Consider the following 10,246-nt stretch of genomic DNA (forward strand, 5'->3'; position numbering starts at 1 on the left):
GCAAGCAACTTGCTTGTTCTTGTAGTAATCAGTCGGTCTGCCTATATTGTTTTGTATTTTTCCTGTTGGTCTTTCTTTTAAGAAGTATCTTCTGTTCTTCTAGCTGCTCCAGGCTGGTCTACTTGTCCTTTCAAGTGAAAATTTCCCACTTCTGAAGATTCTGGATGCTATGCAATGTGAAACTTGCTCTTGAACATACAGTAACTAAAGCAAGTGGAAGAAATAGTGATGTAAAAGGACTGAACAGAAGATTAAAAGGGCAGCTTGAGAAGACACAGTAAAGTATTATATAATGAGATGTCCAAAAAGATCTGGAGTTAGAAAACCAAAAAGGAAGAACACAGTGCATTTTGCAAGCTGAAAAAACTGAACAAAAAAACTGAAACAAGTTGCAATATTGAAGGATTCTTTTGGCAAAATATTGAACAACACAAGAAGCATCAGAAGAAGATGAAAGGAATACAGAGTCACTGCACCAAAAATAATTGGTCAATGTTCAACCCTTTCAGGAGGTACATATGATCAACAACCAATGATATTGAAGGAATAAACTGCACAGAAGGCATGGGCAGTACACCGATTGAGATGTTTCAACAAATGACCATCGCACTGAAAGTCACTTGCCCATGCCAAGAAATCTGGAAGACAGCTAGCTGGCCAATCAATAGCAAGAGATTTATATATGTGCCTATTTCCCAAAAACTGACCCAACAGAATGTGGAAACTATCAAACAATATCATTAATATCAGATGCAACTAAAATTTTGCTGAAGATAACTAAAAATCATGGCTACAGCAGTCCATCAAGAGGGAACTACCAAAAATTCAAGCTAGATTCCTGGTTGAAAGCAGAGAATATCAGACAAATGTTTACCTGTGTTTTATTGACTAAGCAAAGATATTCAACACCATGGATCAAAACAAATTATGAATAACATTGTAAAGAATGGGAATTATAAAACACTTAATTTTGTTCATGAGGAATCTGTACATAGATGAAAAAGCAGACATTTGACCAGAATAAGGAAAATCCTTTCACCATACTTATTGAATCTGTATACCGAACAAATAATCCGAGAAGCTGGACTATATGAAGAATAACTCAGCATCAAGACTGGAGGAAAGTTCATTAATAATCTGTGATATGCAGGTGTCATAACCTTGCTTGCTGAAAGTGAAGATGATTTGAAGCACTTAATGATGAAAATCAAAGACTGCAAGTTTTAATACAGATTACATTTTAACATTAAAAAAAAATCCTCAAACTGGTACCAATAAGCAACATCATAATAAATGGAGAAAAGTTTAAAATGGTCATGGATTTCACTTTACTTGAATCCACAATCAGCACCCATGGGACTAACAGTCCAAAATCAAACAAAAGATTGCATTGGGAAAATACACTGAAAAAACAAAACAAAAAACCCTCTTTAAAGTGTTAATAAAACAAATCTGCCACTTTGAAGACTAAGGTGTGTCTGACCCAAATCATGGTACTTTCAGTCTCCTTATATACATGTGAAAGCTGGACAATAAATAAGGAAGACCAAAAAAGCATTGATGACTCTGAATTATGATGCTGGCGAAGAACTGAATAGATCATGTATTGCCAGAAGAATAAACAAATTTGTCTTGGAAGAAGCACAGTCAGAATGTTCATTAAAAATGAGGATGATGAGACTTTGTCTCACATACTTTGGACATGTTATCAAGAAGGACCAGTCCCTGGAGAAAGACAGTATGGTTGGTAAAGGATTTGAGAAAAGGAGGAAGACCCTCAATGACACAGAGTAGCACAAGGTAATGGGCTAAAACATAGCAATAATTGTGATGACAGCACAGGATCAGGCAGCATTTCACTCTGTTGTCCACTATGAGTCAGAACTGACTTGACGGTACCTAACAACATTTTTATGCTGTGGTGGCATAGTGGGTTGTGTATTGGGCTGCTAACCACAAGGTCAGCAGTTAAACCCACCAACTGCTCTGTGGGGAAAAATGAGACTACCTGCTTTCATAGAGATTTTCTGTCAGAAACCCAAAGGGGTAGTTCTACTCTGTCCTCTAGAGTTCCTATATAAGTATATGTACGAGAAGAAGTCAACAATTATCCTCACTCTGGTTATTTTTAAATGCCTGCCCATGTACATGGCTAGTGACAACATTGAGGATGCATGTGAAATCATTTGGTCAAAGAGATGAGTGACAGTGGATTCTGTGGCAAATCATTTGCAAATCAGCCATGGCTCTGCCTATGAAATAATCTATGACAGACTTGAGTTTTGAAAAGTTTTGTGTGAGATGGATACTGAAACAACTCACAGAGGAGCATAAACAGCAGCATTTGAACATCTGCAAACAAAATTTGGACCAATATTCAAAGAAAGGTAAAAGTTTCTTTTAAAAAATCATTACTGGTGACTAGACATGAATTCACCACTATGAGCCCAAGAGTAAACAGCAGCGTATGGAAGAGAAACCTCCTTAATCACACACCAAGAATAAGTTTAAAGGTCAACCATCAGCTGGAAATTTGATGCTTACAGTTTTCTGGGATTTTGAAGGACCAGTATTGGAACACTATCAGGAAAAAGGTTCAACAATCAACAGTGCTCATTATAGTGAGATGCTCACTGAAGAGATGAAGCCTAAACTTCAGATGAAACACAGAGGACTGCTATCCATGGGCAGGGCATTGCGATCCTGCATGAAAATACACAACCACACACCTCAGCCCACACTGCTGACACTCTACAAAAACTTCTTTTTGAGGTGTTAAAGCATCTTCCCTACAGTCCTGATTTTACTCCATTAGATTTTCACCTGTTTGGTCCCCTGAAAGCAGCCCTTCAAGGATAAAGATTCACTTCCAATGAAGAAGTTAAGATAGTGGTGCATTCGTGGCTCACAGTTCAGCCTAAAATCTTTTTAAACAAGGGAATATGAAAGCTTGTTGGCAGATGAAAAAAGTGTAATGAAAAGCAAGGAGATTTGTGTCAAAAATTATGTATTTGTCTTTTCTAAAAGTTGATTAAAATAAATTCTACAGTCAGAGTGCAGATACTTTTTGACTCACCCTCATATAATCACACACGCATACACACACAATATATATACTAGTGTGGTGCTGTGGGTTAATGTACTGGACTGCAAATCAGTTTGAACTGCAAGGTCAGCAGTTGAAGCTCATTCGCCTATTCTCGGAAACACTATACAGGGTCCCTATGAGTCAGAATCAATTCAATGGCACTTAAGCACAACAACATACACATGCGCATATATATTTGTGTCCTTCCAAAAACTTTCAAGAGGGGTTATCTCTGAGGCAAAGATCTAAATAATCATGGAGAGGAGACGATACATTTAAATTTCTTTTATCTTATTCCTGTCTATAATTTTTATTTAATTTTTTAACCAAGAGCATGGAAAACCTTTAAAGTTGATGAAAATCTATTACAAAGAATACGTAATAATTTATTCTGAAAGCTAAGATGATTTTGTGGAAATCATTTTCTGTAGAAAAAAAAGTGAAAAGTCTAGGCTTGATTTGCCTGCAAAAGAAAAGAACTAGACTTTGTGTTATTAAGTGCTGTCAAGTCGGTTCCAACTCACAGCAACCCGGACAAGGGTTTCCAAGGAGCAGCTGGTGAGCTTGAACGGCCGACCTTGTCTAGGAAGAGGAAAAAAAGAATCAGCTCCCAAATTTTCAAAGGGTTGCCTGTGGAAGAAGGATTGCACTTTTTAATACCTTGAGAGCAAACTAGGGTCAAATGATAAGGTTACAGGAGGGCTGACTTTGCCTAAGTAAAAGAAAGATTACTGAAGAGAGCACCCAAAGGTACTGTGTCAGGAGGTGGGGAGAGCTCCATCTAGGTGCTCATCATAGAGTACAGGACCATCTTACTGAGACTCAGTTCAAGGAATTCCTCTTCCAAGTCTATAAAACCTGGAAGTCTCTAAGTCTCTGAAATTTGGCTATTAGATGGACATGTCTTGCTCTGGTATCTAGTATCTAGTATCTAGTGCATCCTTAAATGGTCATGCAGAAAAATTCAAATTAAGATGTTGTTCATTGCTGTTGAGTCAATTCTAATTCATATTAAATATGTCAGGTAAGTCAACTTTGCCTTCAACTTTTGAGACCCTGAAATAGGCAGCTATCCCTAAGTAAGGCTTTACCAGTTGCCACAGAGTCCACTCTGACTCATGGCGACTCCCTGTGTTGCTAAGTAGGAAACTGTGTTGCATAGTTTGGAAGCAGCTCACCAGGCATTGAGTTTGAACCACCAATCTTTCAGTCAGTAGTTGGGAGTTTAGCCATTTACGCCACCCAGGGACTCCTAAAGTAAGGATGACAAGTTATGATATTTCATTTAAGTATGAAGGTATTCAAACAAATATTTAACAATGTTAAAGCTTGGTTCAAACTTCGGAGGCTATGTTTAAACCCGATCTAAAATAGTATTTGTTAAAGAAAACTTTGTTTTCAACCAGATTCACATTAAACATATAAGGACGTGAGCATGCTTCTGATACTAATATTTTAAGGCTCCATTAAAATCTCTTTCCAGATTGGACTGTTCATTATATGGCTTGTCTTTATGGACTTGGTAAACTGAGCCTAATATCAGAATACTTCAGTGGCTTACGATGGAGAGTTCCACTTTTGTGGATTCTACTTTGTCTGGAAGGTACAATACATGCAAAAGAAGGGTTTTCTAAACTAATAATTGGGATAGTACCAGTGGCATTTGGGAGTTCTAAATGACAATCTTTTCCGAGACTCATTGGAATGAAGAGAAAGTGATCCAGGGAAGGCAGAGATCTAAAAGACACATAGGTTAGGGAAGTGTTCTGGAATCTGCCACTTGAGAGTGTGTTGACATAGAAAGTCATTACATTTCTCAGAACATCTGTTACCCTTTTATCTAAAAACAGGGGGGAGAGCAAAGTAGATAAATGTTTCTAATTCAGCCATCAGCTGAAATCATATCTACACAGAAAGACATTTTAAAGAAAAACTCAGGTATTAGAATTTGAAGCCTGAATCTGGTTATCATAAACAATTGCTTTACCTTGCACAAGTCCCCCATCCTCTTGAAGAATCAGTTTCTTCATCTGATACATCAGAATGGCACAAAGAGCAAAGGGAAGAAAAGGGCAAATGTATTCTCATGTTGTTCTAAGCCTCAGAGCAAAACTCTAAGATAAAAGCAGCTATTACGAATTTTTTTAAAATAAGTATGTGGAACAGGCTTAAAGATGTTACTAGGTTTTCAAGCTAGTAACAATAGTGCAGAGGTTAGATCCAAAGTTTTAAAAGACACATGGTTGCTTACTCTATCTGTTTAATACATTTTGAGAGAAATTAAATATGGTAAGTATCCAAGTGTTCTATTTTGATTAAATTGTTATAGTGGTATCAGTTATTGTCAAGATTAAGGTTTAAATTCCCTAGAGAGACTTCCATGTATATATTTTTCCCATTCATAAGCATTTCTGTCAGAGAAAAAGCCTCCATAAACCACCAATTCTATCCAGGCTGTCAGAGTCTATCAGTTGAAAAAATGAGCAGATTACCACTGCTGCTTTAGAAATGATCCATGATTTTAATTAAAAATCCTAAATAAATGGTTACATTTACACTGCACAAGGCCATACATGGAGGATCTTAGAAGAAAAACTATAATTAGACGAGGCAGATTAGTAAATTACACTTGCTATCCAAGCAAAGAAAGCCCATTCTCAGGGCCCAACTCTTCATCCAAACAGAATAAACACAGGCACCAGTATAGTCATAAAATACATTATGCTACTGCACTAGTGAAACAAAGCCACGCCATGCCCATGGGAAGGGAAGCCCTGCAACCTCCAAAGACTGTTAGTTTCATCAACTTGAAGAAGCAATTTCTGACAATAACACTTTCGAGATAACAGTATTCTAAATGAAAATGCTTCCACATTACAACCATATTTAAACAAGGCATTTCATTCTCCTGCTCTAAATTTATTGAAAAACTTTGATTTGATGAAAAGGACAAACCCTCAAAAACAGGAGCTTTAGGCTGCCATGTGTGGGAGTCCCTGAGTGGTGCAAGTGATTAAACCCAGACCTTGTGTGGCTCTGTGGGATACAGCACTCGACTGCAAGGTCAGTTTGAACCACAAGGTCGGTGGTTCAAACTCATCAGCTGCTCCTTGAAAACTCTCTACAAGGTCACTATGAGGCGGATCTGACTCAACACCACTTAACAACAACAAATGATCCAAAGGGTTGGAGATTTAAGTTCACCCAGAGGCACCTCAGAAGAATAGCCAGTAATCTCTTTCTGAAAAATCAGACATTAGAGTAATCAACTCTATAGCAACTGATTTAGGGTTTTTTGTTTGTTTGGCCCTGTTTTAGTTGCTGTCCCTACTGAATGATGCTCCCCTCTACACAATTGTCTCATTCACCACTGTATTCTACAAAGTGCTTAGCAAAGGGCCTGGTACATAGCAGGGCTTAGGAAATATATGTTACACTTTTTCTAGATTATAACATATTTTACAACAAATCTAACTCTTAAAATCACAGTCCCAAAGAAGAATGAAATGCTTGAGATGTCACATTTCATTCATTTTTTAAAAATGGGATTCTTTCACACTTATTTTGAATGTGTTCACGTTCATTTATTTATTTACATGCCTACCATGTACCCAAAAGTGTTATAGTGGCATTCAGAATACATGAATCCTTTTAAAGATCTAACAGGAGACCACATCCATAAAAAAGATAATTTGTACTTTGATATAACACATCTTTGGAAAACATAAATCAAATAATCACATACAACATCAGTAGCAAAGTCCTGAAACCATCAGTCCCTTGGGGATGATAGTTGCTTTATTTAAAATAGCCATTTGAGAGGATCCCACCTATACCTACGTAACTTCAGCAAGACTTTGTATGGGAAATTTATTTTTCAGCTCAGAGTATCTGAATATCTGTGAATAATTTTTCACCACTTATGAGATCAGGAACACAAAAAAATGGTAGTCCAGGGAGGCTATTACATGATTAAAGGAAATAAGCATTTGTTTGTAAAGTATGGATAGTAAATTCAATTGGGTTTCATCACTGCCCAGACAACCCAACATGAAGATTTCCTTTGGAGTCCTCAGTTGTCCAATATTAATATTACTAGTGTAAAACAAATGATTGAGCACTTCAACTATACATTATCTTTACGTAAACCATCCTGGTTCCCTGAAAAGATAAGCAAACATCTATATTAATACTCCTGGTCCGGTAAAGATATGTTAAATGACTGTTTTTTTCTATGAAAATTGCTAAAAGAACATTTTTTTTTTAAAAATCCAACTTGCTAAAATTCTGTATAAAAGATGGTTGCAAGCCCAGATACAAAGTTTAAAGGCATTTCCATTTTCCCTGCATGTAAAGGGTAATAAAATATTCGTACAATCAAAGTAAAAAGATAAACAAAACCAAAGCCAAAGCAGATCAAATAAATTTCATTGTGCAAATCATAAAAGCTGAGTAAAAGGATTCTAGATCTCAGGTAAAAACTGCCCGAGAAAGGTAAGTAACAGCATTAACTTGAGCACAGAAAAGAGTTAAGACGTGGCAACGCTTTACAGGATTTCAAATAAAAGCAGAAATACGAGAAGAATAACAATTGGGATAAATACCGTCCACAGGCTGCAAAAACAATCAACGCATTTGCTCCTTCACCTCTCTCCCTCAACTAGCTGGGTTGTGAAAGCAGCTGCTGCTCCCGCCCTCCTTCCAAGCCTCTCTTCGCGCCACCCCCTCCCCGGTCCTCTCTACTCTTCCCCTCCCCTTTCACTCCCCCACCCTGCCCCTAGCTGGCTAGTCAGCAGCCTAGAGAGATTAAGAGGTGTTCGCTGTTGTCACTGGGCCTCTGGACTGATCTAACGTTTCCTACTCCCTGGACCAAAGAAATAAGAGACACGACACCCTGGTCGTATTAGATGCCCTCTCCTTCTTCCTGGCCCCCTCCCAGACCAGGGCTGGAGTGGGAGCCTAGAGCTAGTCTGCTGGGCCCCAAGTGGAGGGCCCGGCGTAACTCCCGGCTGCGCTCCCAGCAAGCAGCGCTACCTGAGCTGTCCATGGTGCTGGCGAGGTCCGGAGGATGCCGGGCGGGACTCCACGCCGCCGCCACCCCGGCATTCACTCTCTGCTTGCCGCCACCCCCGCCGTTCCCCGCACTTAAGTCCCCGTTACTGTCCACCAGCTGCAAGGATTCATAACCATCGTTGCTGGTCTTTTTCCGGTAGCTCCCGAGGAGGCTCATGGGCAAGCCCAGAGAGTGAAAACAAATCACCTGGGAGAGGAAGAGGAAGGTGAGAGGTGGAAAGGGATGAAGGAAGAATTAAAAACAAAAAGAAAAGAAATCAAGTGCCCGACATGACGCAAAAGAGGAGGGAAAAGAGGGAGCGGCCACCAGAGAGGAGCTGAGCAGGGCTAGTCGAAGCCGCCGCCCAGGGCAGAGCGCGGCTCGGGGCGCCGAGAGCGAGGGAAGGAAGGAGGGAGAACGCTGCGAGCGGGTGCGCGCGTCCTCTGTGCAGTCGCTAAGCCGCCGGCCCTGCCGAGCTCCGGGCCCCGGGCCAGCTACCCTCTGGCTGGGGAGTGCCCGGAAGCAATCCTATAGGTGTCGCCGCGTAGCCCCGCCGCGCAGCAGGGCAGCTCCATGCGTGGCTAGCCCGGGGGGAGGGAAGAAAGGGAGGGGAGATTCACGCGAGTGGGGACTGAAGGCGGAAAACGGAGCGGGGAGGGAGAGGGAGGGGTCTACTACAACAGGGGGAGGAGGCTGTTGTTGCGCGAGTAGCAAATAAGTAAGGGATGGGTGTTTCTGACCTGAGAGCTTTGGGTACAAGGGGTCTCTTGGTAAGATCCAGACACGCCCATTTCGTATAACTTAGCCTATATTTGCTGGAAGATTCTGCAAGTCAAAGCTACCGGATGGTAACCATCCTCGAGGACTGACTTGTAACTCAACTGAACTCAAGAAATAATGTGGTATATTAGAATACAAAGAAACAGAACTACTTTCTGCACTTTCTGCAGAATGGGAATGAATTCTATGTTAGACATCCAACAGTGGGCTATCCTAACTCTATAGTTAGGGTTCATTCCCATCTAGTGCAGCGATGTGATGTCTTAGTCTTTGCTGGAGAAGGGCTAAGGTTGAGTCAGGTGCAACTTCAGATCTGACATCATTTACTTTGGGACCTGAAGAATGGTCTATACCACTCAGTTGGATGGAGAAAAAGAGAGAGAGAGAAAGGATTTTCTCTCAGTTCTCTAGCTCCACTTTACCCCCTCCAGTTGTTTTTTGCTTTTTTAAAATATATATAAAATTATGGGCAAAGAAGGCAATCACAAATTATCAGAGGAGAATGTATTACAAAGTTAACTAAGCTCAAGCATCAAAGCCCCCCCCCTTCTTTTTCAGAATCTCATTTCAAGACTGTGTCAACTTTACATGCATAATTTTGTATTCTCACTCTTAAAGAGGATCCCAACACTTCAAGTGCCAAGCCTCACAAAAACCTGGATATAATTCCGTGAAGTATCAAAATGCAACCACAAAATGTTCATTTTTACCTGAAATTTTAAGATTATAGAAGACAACCTCATTCTCAAATAAGACAACTCAAAACGAGGAGAAACAGCTGCAAATATCCACTAATAATCAGAACACAGAATGTATAAGATATGAATCTAGTAAAATTGGAAGTGGTCAAAATGGAAATGAAATGCATAAAGAGCAATATCCTAGGCATTAGTAAATTGAAATTAACTGGAATTAGCCATTTTAAATCACATGGTCATATGGTCAACTATTCTGGAAATGGCAAATTGAAGAGGAATTAGGTCACATTCATCATCAAAAAGAACATTTCAAAATCTATTCTGAAGTAAAATGCTGTCAGTGATAGAATAATATCCATACACCTAGATGGAAAGTCAGTCAAATTTACACACCAACCACTACTATCAAATTTACACACCAACCACTAATATCAAAGATGAGGAAATTGAAGAGTTCTACCAACTTCACTACAACCTTGCTTGCTGAAAGTGAAGAGGATTTAAAATATTTACTGATGAAGATCAAAGAGCACAGCCTTACGTATGGATTACAACTCAATGTAAAGAAAACAAAAATCCTCACCATTGGACCAATAAACAGCATTCTTATCAATGGAGAAGAGATTG

General features: G+C 39.6%; 1 protein-coding gene across 3 annotated transcripts in view; it reads right to left on the reverse strand.

Annotated features, from left to right (window-relative positions):
• Window positions 1-10,246, reverse strand: part of DNAJC6 (DnaJ (Hsp40) homolog, subfamily C, member 6) — a 231,906-nt gene that overhangs the window by 116,956 nt on the left and 104,704 nt on the right. The window contains exon 1 of one of the 3 annotated variants that reach the window (XM_006862453.1): window positions 8,123-8,468. The exons of the other annotated variants lie outside the window; for them this stretch is intronic. Coding sequence (XP_006862515.1) covers window positions 8,123-8,318 — 196 coding nt within the window. The 5' untranslated portion in view covers window positions 8,319-8,468. Of the gene's footprint in view, window positions 1-8,122; window positions 8,469-10,246 lie in introns of those variants that run through there. 3 annotated transcript variants of the gene reach the window in all.

The sequence above is a fragment of the Chrysochloris asiatica genome, unplaced genomic scaffold, assembly GCF_000296735.1.
Source record: "Chrysochloris asiatica unplaced genomic scaffold, ChrAsi1.0 scaffold00048, whole genome shotgun sequence".
NCBI classification, from domain to species: Eukaryota; Metazoa; Chordata; class Mammalia; order Afrosoricida; family Chrysochloridae; genus Chrysochloris; species Chrysochloris asiatica.